The sequence below is a fragment of the Dendrobium catenatum genome, unplaced genomic scaffold (assembly GCF_001605985.2).
Source record: "Dendrobium catenatum unplaced genomic scaffold, ASM160598v2 fragScaff_scaffold_669, whole genome shotgun sequence".
In the NCBI taxonomy this organism is placed as follows: domain Eukaryota; kingdom Viridiplantae; phylum Streptophyta; class Magnoliopsida; order Asparagales; family Orchidaceae; genus Dendrobium; species Dendrobium catenatum.
The window spans coordinates 547,632-564,856 of NW_021319131.1; the positions used below are offsets into that span (position 1 = coordinate 547,632).

General features: G+C 35.2%; 1 protein-coding gene across 2 annotated transcripts; it reads right to left on the minus strand.

Moving 5' to 3' along the window:
• Nucleotides 1–3,142: 3,142 nt before the first annotated feature.
• On the minus strand, nt 3,143–13,955 carry LOC110097703 (BTB/POZ domain-containing protein At2g30600). 2 transcript variants are annotated; one of them, XM_020824235.2, is made up of 13 exons: nt 13,645–13,955; nt 11,857–12,660; nt 11,428–11,757; nt 10,959–11,186; nt 8,256–8,417; nt 7,477–7,689; nt 7,330–7,377; nt 7,152–7,210; nt 6,926–7,058; nt 6,761–6,835; nt 6,604–6,684; nt 4,299–4,367; nt 3,143–3,627 (listed from the first exon to the last, which is right to left on the minus strand). In XM_020824235.2, the coding sequence occupies exons 2-13, from the start codon at nt 12,655–12,657 to the stop codon at nt 3,409–3,411; spliced, it is 2,418 nt and encodes an 805-aa protein (XP_020679894.2). In that variant the 5' UTR covers nt 12,658–12,660; nt 13,645–13,955; the 3' UTR covers nt 3,143–3,408. The 2 variants fall into 2 exon arrangements, with proteins under 2 accessions (XP_020679894.2, XP_020679893.2); XM_020824234.2 differs by lacking the exon at nt 13,645–13,955 and adding an exon at nt 12,907–13,041.
• Between the last annotated feature and the right edge of the window lie 3,270 nt (nt 13,956–17,225).

The window sequence follows — 17,225 nt, forward strand, 5'->3', positions numbered from 1 at the left end:
AAAAATGATGTTTATTAAAAAGGAATTATTGTTAAGCTTTGATTCCAAACAGTAAATACTAATTGATTTCGGCGTATTCAAACGGAAACGGAGAAAAAAAAAGCCTAATCAAACGAGGCCTAATATTTTTAAAAGTGTTTATTAATACTTGAAAGTAATTTTAAATTGTTTGTTTAGGAGTTTTTCTTTTGAGATTTTATTAATACTTGAAAGTAATTTTAAATTGTTTGTTTAGGAGTTCTGCTTTTGAGATTTTATTATTTAATACTTGAAAGTAATTTTAAATCAGTAATTCGTTTCCAAAACTCCGTTTTGTGACCGAAGAAGCAGATACGAAAAGAATTTTGTAACCGCCGAAAAAACGATGTTTATTAAAAAGGAATTATTGTTAAGCTTTGATTCCAAACAGTAAATACTAATTGATTTCGGCGTATTCAAACGGAAACGGAGAAAAAAAAAGCCTAATCAAACGAGGCCTAATATTTTTAAAAGTGCTTATTAATACTTGAAAGTAATTTTAAATTGTTTGTTTAGGAGTTCTGCTTTGAGATTTTATTATTTAATACTTGAAAGTAATTTTAAATCAGTAATTCGTTTCCAAAACTCCGTTTTGTGACCGAAGAAGCACATACGAAAAGAATTTTGTAACCGCCGAAAAAACGATGTTTATTAAAAAGAAATTATTGTTAAGCTTTGATTCAAAACAGTAAATACTAATTGATTTCGGCGTATTCAAACGGAAACGGAGAAAAAAAGCCTTATCAAACGAGGCTGAAAGCTCTGTTACACGCGAAGCAGCCAAAGCCGAAAGCAGGAGGAGGGGAGAATACGAAAATCAACCCATAAGCAGTATAATTTATAATTAGGTCATTATAATTTATAGGATAATTAATAATTAAGGAGATGGGATATGTCATATGTGACATTAAAAGTAAAGGTTAAATTTCAAAAGTCTCACAATTATTAGAATATGTTTATTTTAATTTTAGAGTATAATATTGCATCAATTCCATCTCTTGCCTATATAAATTTGATTTAAAATAATTCTTTGGGATTAAATTAAAATTAATTTTATATCGCATTTACAATATGATTGACTATTTTGAATTAATTTTATAAAGTCTAAAAGCTAAGGTTTCATTTGGGACGGTTTTCTTATTATTTTTCAAAGGAACTTGTTAGTAAAAAAAATTTACTTTTTTACTAAAACACTGTTTTAAGATGCACCAAAAAAATTGTCCCATTTGATGCTTCTTTTTTGTAAAAAATTAAAAATTTTGTACTAAAAAATTGCTTTAAGAAGTCAAAAAAAAGTAATCCTAAATAAAATCTAAATTGAGACAACGTGATACTAAAGGGTTTAAAATCTCCGATGTGCTTATTGCCAAAGATGTTGGCGTGGATCCTAAATGCAGTTTTGTTACCTCTTATGTAGCTTCATTGCCTTGCCATTGCAATCCTTGGAGGGCCTCTTTGGCAACCCAAAAGGCACAATTATCTCTACTTTGAAGCTTATGATGTCTTGTTTGGATGAGTCATGGGTGCCCTAAGTCTAGTTTTCGGGCCTTCAACGTCTTTCTTGGGAATTTTAATTCTGTGCAGAGTCCGAAGCATCTGGAAACCAATTAAAATATGCCACATCATCTCAAAAATATACCGCGCTCGGTACCGCTTGGTACCGAACACATAACCGGACTGAAGATTCGTCTGGTGTCCGCACAGAATAATAGCTACTTTCTTGAGAAATTATAGTTTTTATTGTCTTTGATTTTTTATTTTTTTTTTGTTATGTGAATTTTATTATAGCAGCTGTTTTTTCCCTTCATACTTTTTGAGATGCATACACAAGTCCTCTTTTCTAACTTTTGCTCATTAACGAAAATGGCTAAGGCCTAAAATTATCCTCCAAAAAATATAATTAATAATTAAAATTTCATTAAATAACATTTTAACAATTAACTAAATTATAATAAAGAAAAAATAAGTAGTATAAGTAAATAGTTAATTATTTCAAATAATATTTAAATTAATACACAAAAGGATTGACATATTAAAATAATAATTAATTATGTTACACTCGACTCATTTGTTTCATATTTATCAAGAAATCACCATTTTATTCATTATATGAGTCAATTGGAGTTTGTTTATTACTTCTATATGAAATCCAAGTTGGAGTGAAATAAAAGAAGATTTCAATCAAATTATTTTATAGAAAATTGAGGATCACCAAAACAAAGTGACAATAGTATTTCAAATGCAAAAGAAGCAATTTTGCAAGTAAGGATGTGGAAAAGCTCTTTATAAAAAGCTATTGCTAGTAAAGCTTAGGGTTCGTTTGGAACGGCTTTTTTATTGCTTTCTAAAACGGAGTTTTAGTATAATTTTTTTAATTTTTATACTAAAACTCCGTTTTAGAAAGCAATAAAAAAGTCGTCCCAAACGAAGCCTTAATCTTACTGCTTCTTAAAGCAGATCTGCTTTAAAAAACAATTAGAAAGTCACTTTAGTCTTCGTTTGGGATGGCTTTCTTCGTATTTCTTAAAGCGACTTTTTAATATAAAATTTAAAATTTTTATACTAAAAAATCATTATAAGAAATAGAAAGAAAGACGTCCCAAACAAAATCTTAAACAAAGCCTAAAACTTCTTTTGAAATAACTTTTTATTGCTTCTTTTCCTGTTACGTTTTTTCAACTTTCAAAAAAATTTGTGATAAAAAACTATCTATATCAATTTTTAATAAATCATTTTCTTCGTAACAGCCTTATAAATATTAATAATTATGATAGACTATGACTTCATTTGGGACGGCTTTTTTATTGCTTTCTAAAACAGAGTTTTAATAAAAAAATTTTTATTTTTTTATTAAAGCTCCGTTTTAAAAAGCAGTAAAAAAACCGTCCCAAACGAAGCCTATATCAATCCCAAACGGATACTAAAAGTATTTTTTACATTTTAATGCTTTGATAAATGATTACTCATTTTTCCTTCAGAAGCACAAATTATTATTTAAAATCAAGATGATTGTTTTCATTTATCATCTAAGACACTCTTAATGATGGGTTTTTCTTATAATTAATTTGCATGATTTGAGGGTTTTCTTATAATTAATTTATTAAATCACAATAAATCACAAACATGATAAAATAAATATCATACAAACTGAATAATTATTGGGTTTGAAAAAAAAAAGAAAGAAATTGACATGAATTTATCTAGTTCTATTAAGGCAAGGTGAAAAACTTCAAAACCTCTTGCCCTGGCACCACATTTCTGGTCATCATGGAAGAACATTCAACAAAAACCAAGCACAGATCATTGTGACAGTTATTGAATATTTTTTGTATGATTTGCAACAAATTGCAAATCTGCAAAACTTTGAGAAGCAATTGGTCCCCATTCAGTTCAGTGGAAGTAGCCATAGAGCTCAATGAAGCAGATGCAGAGGTTCCAGTTATTGGATTCACCACTTGTTGGGGCTGCTAGAATGATTCTGAAGAACCTGAAGGGGAGAAGTGAGTTGGGGCCAAGCACAGGCCATGAAGCAAACTGACCTGGTCTGCAGACTGTATGATCATTCTCATGAACTCGAAGATTGGTCCAGTTCTCTCCATCCATGGAACCCTGATTGACGATGTTAATGATGGTATTAGTTCCATATGCATGAGTAGGGAAGAATCCTAATACTTACTAGATAATTGTTCGAGTTTTTACTTACTAGATAATTGTTCGAGTTTTAAATGTTATTGGTTCAAACGGAAGATTGGTAGCTTCAAAGTAGTTTGATTAGATTCGACTCAGCATATGTATATTTACCCTAAACTGCACAACAGAGCCCTGTATTATGTACCCATACTAACACCCACCCATGTACCCAACCATACACTCATGGCCTTATGGGTGGTTATGGGTGGGTACTCAACATCGGGGGATAAATTGATTTATATTGCTAATCACTGTATATCTTATATTACAGCAATCCTCACTACGTAGTGTGTAATACTTAAACCACACTGCGCCTACGGTGAATTTTGATATGTGGCTTGAAAGTTTACAATTATAGCAAAGGGCAAAAAAACCTCAAGGTCATTAGTCCATGACAGATTGCATTCAAAAAGCATGGAAAGTGTGTGGGTATAGGTGGGTATGACATCCTGAGAGTCACCATGGGTGGACGAAGCCCGTATGAGTGAAGCATGGGTACCCAACCAGGACCTCATATAGAACTTTGGTGCACAGACATTCATATGTGTACCTACAAAATACTCTATGTTTCATGGAAGGAGCAGAAGTACCTGGAAGGCCCACGACCGCGGAAAATTTGTGGAGCCATCATGCCTGAAGGTGTAATAGTTGCACATAAGCTGTAGTAATTGAAACAAATTAAGTAGGTGAGTTCCCCATTTAAGTAGCTGCAATTTGCAATCATGTTCATGTAGCATTTTATAACAAAAACAGTCATCTGGATAGAAAAGAGTGTTAAAAAACTAAGCTGGCCATCGACAAATGAATGTGGGATGGCCATATCCATATTTACATCCTAAAAATGCACGAGTAAAATCACTTAACAAAGCAATCAACTTGCCATACTTCAAGACTCGGCTTAAATTGGTTGTCTAGATAAGAAGTGACTCATTCTTGTAAAGATGAGAAAAATAAATGAAAGCCCAAAAAAGTACTATTTATAGCACATTAATCAGGAAAATGATACTGGAAACTCAATTTTGGAGCTTATGAGTAAGGTTACAAACCATTCAAATAAGGAAATAAACTTTGACAACTGTAGGCAAGTTATTCTAAGTGAACTGAAGATATAAAAATGAGCTGGTCCAACGTTTTAAAACAAAATGCCGTTATTAATTTTTTTCGTGAGGGGGACATTTAGGTCAATTAAGACAAGCTCAAACACATATCACATACACAAGACTCTAACTCAAGACCTCTTGGTTGATAGCCAAAGCTCCCATCAACAGACAAAGGTGAGTTGCACGTCAAAAGCCCATAAAATTATGTCGAAAAAGGTTTAAAAGTATGAACAATCTGAATAGCTGCTTCTTCATCAGTTCATAATAATCAACACCCAAGGAGCTAATTCATAGCTGCGTGAGTACCAAATATAGCAAAAAAAATTTAAACTATAATTTCTCTATTTAACTTCAATAAAATGTTATCTTCTTACAGCAGACCAACTTCTTAGAATTTATGAAGCGAATCAATTGGAAGGACGTAAGTTAAGAACCTGATTCAAATAACTAAGAATAAATAACTGGAAAAAAAAACAAGCTAAAACAGAAACTTTGGGATATACCAACTAACAAAGATATAAGAAAGGTCTTAACAATCAAACATTCTAATCAAATCCATCAGGGTAACTTAGCTTTCTAAACAGAAGTCAGGTAAACTATAACAACCAGTTCTGAGAATAATAAAGTGGCTGGCATATCTTTTCAAGGAGAGGTGAAACAGCATAGTCATATTGTAGTTAACTAGATTTCCCCAATAATTTCTCACCTTCTCATCAAAGATGGCCAACCACTTTATGATTTTCTTCAGTAAAATAATAAACTAATTTCTAAAACTAGTAATCAAACTAGGGTTAATAGTGATCAACAAGGCATTTCCAACTTGCTTTTTACTGAAGTGGGAACATTTTCAATTGTACATCTAAATCTAAGGATTGTTTTTTTTCATGAATTTACTGCAACAGATCATGACATGCCAGATAACTTCTTATGCGTGCAACCACCTCAAAATGCAATAAAAATCACTTAATGTACCATATGCATTTAACTTGTGAGAAAGCAGTAGTTTTTGTTTCAAATAAAATCTTACACTTACTCTACTTTTTTAAGCATTAATTTAGTATCACTTTTTGGTCTTGTGGCATAAATACCATCGAATCCTCCTAACAATGATAACATTTGGTTTTTCCAAGTAACAATATTTGTTTTCTACATGCTCACAGGTAAGGCGTAAATGAGTTAAGTCGAGCCAAAAATCTACCTAATTGAGCTAAGCTTATTTAATTCTTACTGAGCTCGAGCTCAACTAGAGCTAATTTACTAAACTCGAGCTCATTGAAAAAATTATAGGCTCGAGCTCAGCTTGATTGCTCTAGCTTGACATGATTGTTGAGCTAAATTTCTTAATATAGAATTAATTTAAAAGGTTAAAAAATATTATATAATGTTAATTTATATTAATTTTTAAATATAGTTTAAGTTAATTGAGCGCTCAACAAGCTTACAAGCCAAGCCAATCTCATATCAAGTTCAAGCTTGTTTAATATACAAATTGGAGTATATGCTCGAGCTCGAACTAGTGGCTCGATAAGCTCGACTCGCGGCCTGAGCCGTGGCTCGGTAGTTGATGAAGAAAAATTATTCTCGCGCGATCCGCATTTGATTCACGTAAATACTCAAAAAAAAAAAAAAAAAAACGCTCGACCCGTGGCTCGAAGCTAGCTGCAAGCTTATTTTTCACTCCCTACCTAACGGCATGATAATCTTAAGATCTCATACTTGATATTTAGGGAAATTTTGAGAAAATATTTGCACGAGGTGTTTTGAACTAGAAAATTTTAAGACAAAAAAACAAAACCTGGTGATCTTGACCAACATCAACCATCCACCATGTCCAGCTGCGGCCATCTTCAATCCGAGGTCCAGCAAAAGATGTATGCTGTTTTGTTACCAAGTAAATCATGTGTTTTAAGCTCAACCCTGATAATGTTTCTTAAATACTAAAAAAAACATACCTGGTAAAGCCTTGATACTAATGCCTTAGGATCAGTGTATCTGCAAGTAGGACTACTTGCAGTCACTGCAATTTTCTGAAATTTATGAAAAATAATTCAATGAAAAAAATTATTTCAAATGGTTTTCAATGAAGTCATGAAACCATGCAATGCTAGAGGGTTTACCTTGGACAGAACAGGATTTATCCATTGATGTTCCCCATATGATGTCCCAGAAAAGTATATAACTCCATTATTATCGCCATCACACATATACTGGAGCTCTTTGAAACTTGAGCGCCTATGCTGACACCTTAGACTACGGGGATTGCTCTATGTTAGTGGCCTACATTACTTCAAAAGAGGGAGGAAATATTAAATAACAAAATGATAATTTCCAAAGATATCTTACTTTTGATCTTTTCCTATCAATTTCGATCCTGCACTACAATGCTGAACAGCTTCTTTCACCTGACCCATCATGTCAAATGTTGCTCATTGAGAAAAGTTTTGAAGACACTACGATAGGAAAGTGAGAGGGAGTATAGAGAAAGGTAGAGGACTACAAATAACAAGCCAATGATACTTACAAGTTGGCCAAATATTAATATATGATCGCCCAGTTTGCTCTTCTCCAGCTGCAGAATTTTTTAAAGGAAATCAAAGGTTAATACTATAAATAGTTTAAACTTGGAAATATATGAAGCTAACTGAGATGCATACTCTATGAGAAATACCTTCTCAAGTAAATGGGATGGCATTAAAGGAAACCTTACAAGAGGCAATAGATTGTCAAATGATGGAAGCCGGTTTCCAAAAAGCTCTTCTGGTGTCAAAGAATTCAAAAGTTCATCCACTGCAAGCCAACCACAAATTTCAGAGGCTTGCATGGACCACATTAAAATTGCGTCTAGAACTTTCTCTTCAGATGTTACAGTCATATCTACATGCTGCAAAGCCCATCACTAGCATTATCATATGTTTTGATCTTGAAGCACAAATCATCTCAGAATAAGCAATCAATATCACGAGAGATTATTACGTGCGGCGTCCGAACCGTCCGGAGACGAATCCGGCATGTCACGTCACCCGGATGCACCAGGCTCCGGTGATGTGGCACGCCGCACGTAATAATATTTCCAATATCACAGCCTCATATAGATAATCATGATCAAATTAAATAAAAATTAGTGTAAATTAATTTAAAAAAAAAAAAAAAAGAACTCTTCCATTGACATGGAAAAAATTTGAGCCTTCTGATTGATCACAATAAAACTAGATTACAAACGTATTTGATTAGTCTTTCAAATAAGAATCTTCCCGGAAATTGTACCATATATTGGATTTTTCAAGGAGAAAAACCTCAACATACGTCCAATATCATTTGGTATATATAAGATTAACAGCTTGGTTAAAAGCATGATACTCTTATTCTTAGATTTTGGCCTTATCTTAAAATTTTTATATTATAAACGTGGTGTGACCAAGCAATAAGGTTTCCTTATAAGATATTTACCTGAAGGATGTCCCTGAAAGTAGCCTCATCTAACTGGACAAAGTCGGTACTCGCAGTGGTGCAATAATCAAAATGCATTGAAATTTTCCTCTTGCATGTTTCTTCAACCACTTTACAAGAAGGAAGTGATGCAATTGCAACTAAAATGGGACAGACAGTATCCTGCAACAAATTGTGAGATGTTAGCGTCAAGACACTTAGCAACTTCTTCAAAATCTTCTGAGGCCTTGTCCATAAAATTTGCAAAATACAACTAAGTCTTGATGGATGATCTTCTTCCAGGATGACAACACCAACCCTGCATGTATATGCACATGAAATATATTAATATCTTGTATTCTTCACCGTGGATATACTTATTCAAATGGGCCCATAAGCAATCCTCAATCACCAACTTGATTGTGCCTATAAGGTGCAAATAATTATGATATAAATCACAGCCGAAAGATGACATACATTCCCTTGGTCTCCCCCAACCCACAATGGTTTTGAACTAGTCGAATGCAGCTACTCGAACAAATCATCACAGATGATGAAAATTCTTGAATGAAAATAATAGATTTGAGTTACAGTAAAGAAGTCAAAGAAAAAAAGTTAAAATACAATATATTGTAGAAGCTATGCCATTTGAATATGCTATCCAATAACACAAACTCAAGCTTAAAACATGAATAGCATTGTGCTCTTGATCCATCAGATTTCAGGATATAAACACAAGGACAATGGTATAATATATATATATATATATATAATGTAAAATACCGTTTTAAAAAATTGAACTGAGTAGTGTCCTTTAAACTGAATTGACTTTAATTGGTTCTGCATGTTAAAGTCGCAATAGGAGCAGAAGGGATGAAAAAGAGCGAGACAATGTGCAGGAGAGTGAGAGTTGGAGAGGTAGTGTTATGTGTGAAATCTGATTGTGTTGATCAATCTGATTATTATGTTTTCTCAGACCTTAAAGTTTGTCGTATTTGCCAAGGGGTGCGGGGGGTTTACCCCCTACTTGGGTTTGTGTGCTTTGCTCTAGAAATTTTTTCCCAATACAACGTCCTGGTGCTACAAACTCGAGCCCCTCGACGTTGTGTTTCCTAATGCCCCAATGCTGCATGACAGAGAGCAGAGTGCCACATTGGTATAGATACGGCACTACAACGATGCAAGACAAAGGCATGAATGCCACAGCGCCCCAAATTGGCGCCTCAGCGTTGCAAGACAAATTGGACGATTTTTTTTTTCACATTTTTTCTGAAGGGTTGCGTCCCTTAGGGTTATTTTACTTGTCTTTCTCTTGTATTTTGATATATAGACATTGAGAACGGTGCATGCGAAAAAAGAAGTAAGGAGAGTGAGAGAGAAAAGAGATCTATACTTATTTCTCCCAATTTTCATAGTAGATTTCTTGGTGTGTTGTGGCACCATGATTTTTTCCATTTTTTAGATTTTTCCACATTAAATCATGGTATTCTTTACTTTTCCACAGCCTTTTATTTTCTTGCTTGTTTCTTCATTGTGGTGTATACTCCTACTCATCATCCCCAACGGGGTAGAAAAGGAAATTGAGAGGGAGAGAGAAAAATAGTGAGGGAGCACGCGAATAAGTGCCAAATTGAGCGGGTGTGATAGAGAGGAAGAAAACGTGAGCGAAAAAGGCCAAAGCAACCAAGATATAAAAAGCGAGCAAGCGAATAGAAATGAGTGTGTGAGAGATAGAACATGAGCAAGTAAAGGTGAGCGAGCAAGTGAGCAAGATTGTCGGGTCTGCTAAAAGACTCCCCAAGTCGTTCATGGGTAAGATGTTGAATGCTAAACTTCTGAAAAAATTAGTATTGAATGTTCGAATGGCAATGTGTGTGATCATTTATATCTAAATATTATTCTTAATGAAGTTTGTGTTGCAAATTAAAGGACAAGTAAATTATTGCTGAGATATTAGTCTCATTTCTTAAGTATTTGCAACTTAGTAACATGTGAATGAAAGAAAAATATCATTAAATAATGAGACAAAAAATTGTAGTAGAAGGAAATATTCAAGTTTTAATTAATATAGACAAATTATTTTAAAAAATAAATGTTATTTTAAAAAATGATTTAAAGGTCAATAATTCAATTGCAAGCATTCAATTAAATTTCAAGCATTAGTTACAATTTGTATATTTGAATAAGCATTAAAACTACTTTAAAGTTAAAATTATGCTCTTGAATGAAAGAGAAATATTATTAATTAATGATATCAATTTTAGTTTAAAAAAGAAATATATATAATATAATTAAGAGTATTTAATGTGAATTTTCTTAGGTGGTACGATTATATGTATTCAACTAAGGTAGAGTTTAGAGATTGAGGAAAAGCAAGTTGTTTAAGGTTAAGGTGAGCACTAATGTTTCAAACTTATGATAATAATATTGCTCTTTCTAAACCAAATGCATTAAATGATATCAATATTTATGCAATTAACTTTTACTGGAAATTCAATCATGATTGCCACATGTTGTTAAGATTGCTTATGAAATAATAATTTTGAAAATGTACTACAACTGTTCAAAGCTAACCTATTGGTTTGTTTAAAATACTATCAATAAATAAACATATGTTACCTTGTTGCTCTTCTACTTCTCCATATATACAAAAAAAATATTTAAACTATGAAGAGAGATGAATTATAAAACAACCTCCAGTAAACATGGAAAAAATGGAATTACCTCTGATATACATTCCAAAAGGCATTTACAACATTCTTGTTGGAGGAATATGATCTCAAATTGGTCAGCTAACAGGATTAATGGAATTAACAAAGAATCCATCTTATCCTTCTCGATCTCAAGTTCTCCACTGTACATGAAGTGTAGCATAGCTGAAAAGGCTTCTGAAGACACATCTCTAAACGTAACATCTGCAGATTTGCTCTCAACCATTCCACCTGTAAACATCTGGATTTAAGGAAAACAAGTAAGAGCATTAATGGATTTCAAGAAAACAAGAGGGAGTGAGCATATATGACAGGATTTGGCCTAGTCAGTTGCAGATAACAAACATTCCTGCGATAAGACTGCACTTAAGGATAAAGGATATATATATTGCATACAAATTATTTAAAAAAAAAAAGACAAAATCAAATGCAGTTGAGCAAGTCAACAACATACAAACTTTAATTGGAAAAAATAGACAAACCTTTGCAAACGGAGTGCTCCACATACTAAGAATCAGTTTGTGCGACCGAGCAACAAGACCATGTCCTTCAACATAAATGTTTACATCGCTATGCTCGCCATTTGAGAGGAATCGCTTAAGCTTACCTACGACAGCAGGCTCTTCAAGTGGGAAGAGGCCAGACTGCTGAACTTCACAAGTACTACTCAATATTTCTACTTTCATGCCAGAATCAAACAATTTCCTTTCAGTCTTAAAACGGTCAGAAATTTCATTGCATCGTTTAATCAACGAGAGAACCTGAAACTGCACACTCAGATCCCGCAGAGAATCAAATTGTGACTCCACAACCTGAATAAGAATACAAGAAAATGAAATTTCTCCTATGATAAAGTTCTATTTCCAACAAAATTTTATTGGTATATTGAGCATACTAGCACTTTTACTCACCTTGGTCTGACCACTATAAATATATTCCAAAAGTGCATGGAGGACTGGATATGTTGTTGCAGGAAGGTTAATGACATTCTCACTAGAAGAATTGGTAGAGAAGTCACCATATGCATTCAAAATAACTTTATGAGCGGGAACAATCTTTCTTTCAGCACCAACAATAAACATTACATCAGAAAAGTCCCAGCTCTCCAAAAAATTCGGAAGTTCCCATTTACCAAGTCCATCATTATTAATGTCAAGGATTGCAAACTCCTTACCACTCTCAACTTGATACTCTTTGCAGCCAACTTGGCTCCAAAGACTAGTGTGATGTTGAGTCAAGGGCAATATAGTGATATTTTTATATCCTACATGCTTGTCCCAACTGCTTAATCCAATATACTGAACACTAAAGTTTGGCTTTGAATCAAGCCACTGACCAACCATGTTCTGGAATGGATATCTCCCTTCGCCGATACTGATCAGTCCATCATATATACTGATCCAGTAGCTCTGAAATGATGAAGAACAACACAAACCAACACCAGCAATGTCAACAACGGTCTGACCATTCACTTCAATTTTCAACCTGCGATTGCGATGACTACCCAATATGATAGTGTAATTGGGGCTATTATCCATCTTGTAATGGTAATTATGGCTTCCAACTTGCTCCCTAAACACCAAAGTGACATCATTTTGAGCAAAAGCTTCAAATGCAATACATCCACGCCCTGCCTCCCTGAATCTTAAATCCTCATTCCATGTACATTTAAAAGGTGCAACGGTAAGAAATCTCTGCTTTTTCTCACTCATTTCCTGAAGAACAAAGAGAAAGAAAATACAATAAGATTATTATCATGCTTATTAAAAAAAGATTGATAATTCAAGCTTAATCGTCTGATGATAAAGTTAATCAAACAACCATAAATCAGATAGAAACATTAAATCTGCTTAGAGACAGATTACTCGCCCAAAAAAAATTCCTTTTGTGAAAATAGAGCTGTATCTACACTCAGAGTTGTCATGAAAAAAGAAAAAAAGAGCAAAAGATTAGAAACATACATGCAAATGATGCAACCGATATGATACTAGCTATTGTTTAGCACGTCTGAATCTCTGAAAGAAGATGCAAGATAATCAAAGGGAGAACAGATCTAACAAAACCAATAACCTATATCCTATCTTGAGAAACACATTAAATAAAATATCTGATGAAACCACCCAACTTGCCCGAATAAAATATATCCATTTAGCCAAGCACCACATAATTGTTATTTTCATTCTTTAATAAATACTCTCAAAAGAAGATATGGATAAACACCAATTTCCAGGCAAGTGGGGTCATAGAAAAAAAAAAAACAAGCCAGCTATCCTTTTTTTTCTTTTTTTTTTTTCATTTAAAACCCCCCAGAAACAGTATTACCGCCAATTCAGGGTAAGAAACATAGCAGCCTTGTACAAATCCTCCATTAGCTCTTTCTTCTCTCGTCTGCTTTCTCATATTCTTCAAGAATTTATTTACTCCAATTCTTTGAATTCAAATTAAGATGGTAGACTTCGAGAGCAAGACCAGCTCATATAACCTTTATTAATTCGAATGAAGTAAAACCTCGATCCCAACAACTATCTAAACAGGAAAAATAGTAGATAATAGAAGAGCAAATAGAGATATAGCCAGCTCATAAGCCTCACTCCCCCCAGTCAAGAAAACCATACTTCCTTTGGCCAACAAAAAAAAAGGAACTTCAGAAAGGGCAATCTGCAAGAGGAAAATCTATAAAAGAAATGAATGAAATTTACCTCAGGGGTCGAATTCTCCTCAGATTTCGCATTGAAAAGACGAACTGGAAGAAGCCGATTGAGTTTGAAGAGAAACGGATGGAACAAATTGAAAGCTTTAGCTTTTTCCGCGATTCAATCTTATCACGACTGTTTCATCTCATCTATCCGTCTCTGTGGGATTGTTTTGGTTGCCGCTAGTTGCTAGCTGCAGCTTCGGCGCGTAGCAGTGGTGGCAAGTTGTACTTTTTTAGAATAACTACGTTGTTTTGGATAGATTTGTACTGGAAAATGTGATTGCCATCGGTAAGGCTTGTTTTAGGATAACTACGTTGCGTGTAAATCCCTTCGACTGTGGAGTCCACCATTGAATCGCGGTTAGGTACTCTAATTTGCAAGCTGGCTGTCAGGAAAGATAAAAAAAATCGTACCTTTTGGGAGTCCTTGCGTAGTAAGGCTTTCATGGCGTTGAGTTACTGTGGAATACGATGCACTCTTAAGTTTTATCTCATCCATTCATTTCTGTGGGAGAGCTTGTTTGAGTAAATTTTTACTATAAAAAGTTTTTATTTAAAAATATTTTATATTAAAAAATTATTTTAAAAATACAAAAAAAAATTATTTCAAATGAAATCTTAATGGTCATAGTTTTCATCCATGAATTCATGTTATGATGGTTGAGTTAAGTGCATAAAGATGGTACCTTTTATTCAATTATTATTAGATTTTTTTTTTCTAAGCTTTTGGTCTGGGCAACTCGATTAGGTTAACCTAAGTGTCGATTTTTTATGTTATTTTTTGATAGGGATGAGAAACCGTTTAGAGCATTTGGAGATAAAGGTTAGATTCTCAAACTTTGATTTATAAATAAATGACATTTCTCTTCATTTTTTTTTTTACTTTTTTAATTTAGAGAAAGATAATATTTATTGACTATTTTATAATTCATATCACTATTAAGAATGATAAGTCATCACAAATTTATGTTGATTGGGCACGAATCTCAAGGCAAAAATCTAGTTGGAAACTTCAAAAATTAAATCCGGAAGCACCCGAACTCTAATTTCAGCGAGCTTACAGTCAAACGGAGCGTCCCGGAAATACGAACCCAACGGCACCAAATTCAACCCAATCCGAGCCCAAATGGGTCCACATCAAGGACCCGAAGCGCTATTGGAAAGTTCAAACCACAATTTGAGTTACCAAACGGTCTCCGATTTTAACGAGCTTATACTCGAATTGAACGGCTCGACGAGACGAATCCAATGAGCCCAAGATTTTCAAATTCCTACATCACTAAGGTCTTCAAATGTCCAACGAACGGTCCATGATCAAGAGATTCAATATGGGCCGTCCATTCAAACCACTCCCGATTCGCCCTTGATCTCTCATCTATTTACAGGCCATGCCACTCCCAAAAAAACTATAAATAGAGCCCTCATTCTACACAAAGGGGAGGGAAGTGAAGAGAGAGAAGAAGAAGGGAAGAAGAAGAGAAAGGGGAAAAGGAGAATCATCTCCTCCTCGACCATCGTCGGAGCTCTTCCCGCATCCTGAATACGCCGGAACTCTGCTGGATATTCGGGAGAACGCCAGAATTCTGCCCAACTTCCATGGGATGTAGAAATTTTTCTCAATTAAAGACAGAGTTCCCTCCTGACGCTGAAACTTGGCCCAAGTGATGCCGGAGTTCTCCTTGTCCACCAACAGACATCGGACTTCTACCCAACACCTGACCTTCACTCTTCGCCAAGTTTCTACCTGATGCTGGATTTCTACTGGTTATCGGACTTTCGCTGGATGTATATCCGAATATGGATTTCTTTCCATTGTTGGACTTCTGCCTGACACCGTCCTTCTGACCTTCATCGTTAGACACGGTCCTTCCAGCCTCCCTCGCAAGGCAACGGTCCTTCTGACTTACGTCTCCCACCAACTACAGTCTTTCCGACCTCCGTTGCCCGGCGACTAGGTCCTCCTGACTTATGTCGCCCATCGACTACAATCTTTCCGACCTCTGTTGCCCGCCAACTACAGTCTTTCCTACCTCTGTCGCCCACCGACTACAGTCCTTCCGACCTCCGTTGCCAACCGACTACGGTCCTCCTAACCTACGTCGCCCACCAACTACAAGCCTTCCGACCTCCTTCGCCCGCCGACTACGGTCCTCCCGACCAAACGAACATGTCAATAGTGATTCTTTGTATCCATATCATGTAATGTACTCTATAAAATGTACATCAAGCTAAGGCCTTCTCCCAAGGAAGGGCCTCATTTGTAATCGACTGCAATACTAGTTGATTCATTCAAACTGGGCTAGGCCCCGTGGTTTTTTCCCCTTTTCAGGGATTTTCCACATAAAAATCTTGGTGTCTCATAATTGCTAGACCAACTCTCTTTATTTGATTGCGTGCCAGATTTTTGTACAACGCTAAGACGTTAAATCTTATATTTCTCTACCGACGCAAATACTCCTGGACGCAACAATGTCCAATCAATCATCATTAGTGTTCCTCTTATTCAACTTCGCTTGCCCCCATATCAAAGGAAAATGGTCACAAAGGCTATCATGGGATGACTAATTGTCTAATGATTATGTACATTGACCCATAATAGTAGACATTCAACGATCAATATTGCCTAATTTATGCATGCAATTTATTATGAAACTCTAATGTCTATGCTAAACCGACTAGTCACCCCAATGCCATGACCACATCTTGCTAATCTTTTATGGCAAATTATTACGTCCAGCGTCCGGACGCGGAGATAGGTCCGGACATCCAATAAAAACTTGCCACGTCACCTGCGCTTTTGAATGTGCTTTGCATGCGCTTTACCTACGCTTTTGATCTGCTTAATTTAAAGTAATATTTTATTAATATCTGAACCTATCTCCGCATCCGGTGACCGGACCTTTTATTGACCCCTTTTGTGAGATTTTGTTTCCTTTACTGTTCCTCTCTCTGAATTGGATTTTCCTCCCAGGATCGGCCGGGACGATATTGAGATCGTTCAGGCCGATCAGTGCATTGAAAACGGCTGATTTCTGGGAGATGATTTCTGGACTGGATCGTCCAGGCCAATTTTGGATCGGCCGAGGACGATCAGATAAGACAAAAATCCCGAGAGCAAAATCGAAATTATCGTCCTGAGGATCGCCCTAGGAATCGTCCGGGATGATGGGTTTTTGGTCTAATCGGCCAGGACGATGTGTCGATCGACCGGGCCGATCAGCCTTATGATATATGGAAAACAGCTCGTTTTGAGGAGAGAGAAAATCATTTTTATCAAAATATCTGATTTTGAAGAGAGAGAAAGAGAAAGTAAAAGAGAAGAAAAGCTTGGTTTCGGAGGCTGCGGAGCTCTTTTCGTCCGACGCCGCTGTAGGAAAAAGTGAAGATCTCGCGGTAAGAACTCTGAATCCTATTTCTGTTTTCAGAGATATTTATTTTTGATCGAGTTGTGCATTGTTTTGTATTTTCGTAGTCGAATTTTGGACCCGGTTTTTTATTGACACAACTTTCACCGCACAACTTTTAGAATGTTATAGATATGAATATTGTACACGATTTGAGTATTTTCTACGATGATTTTACCGG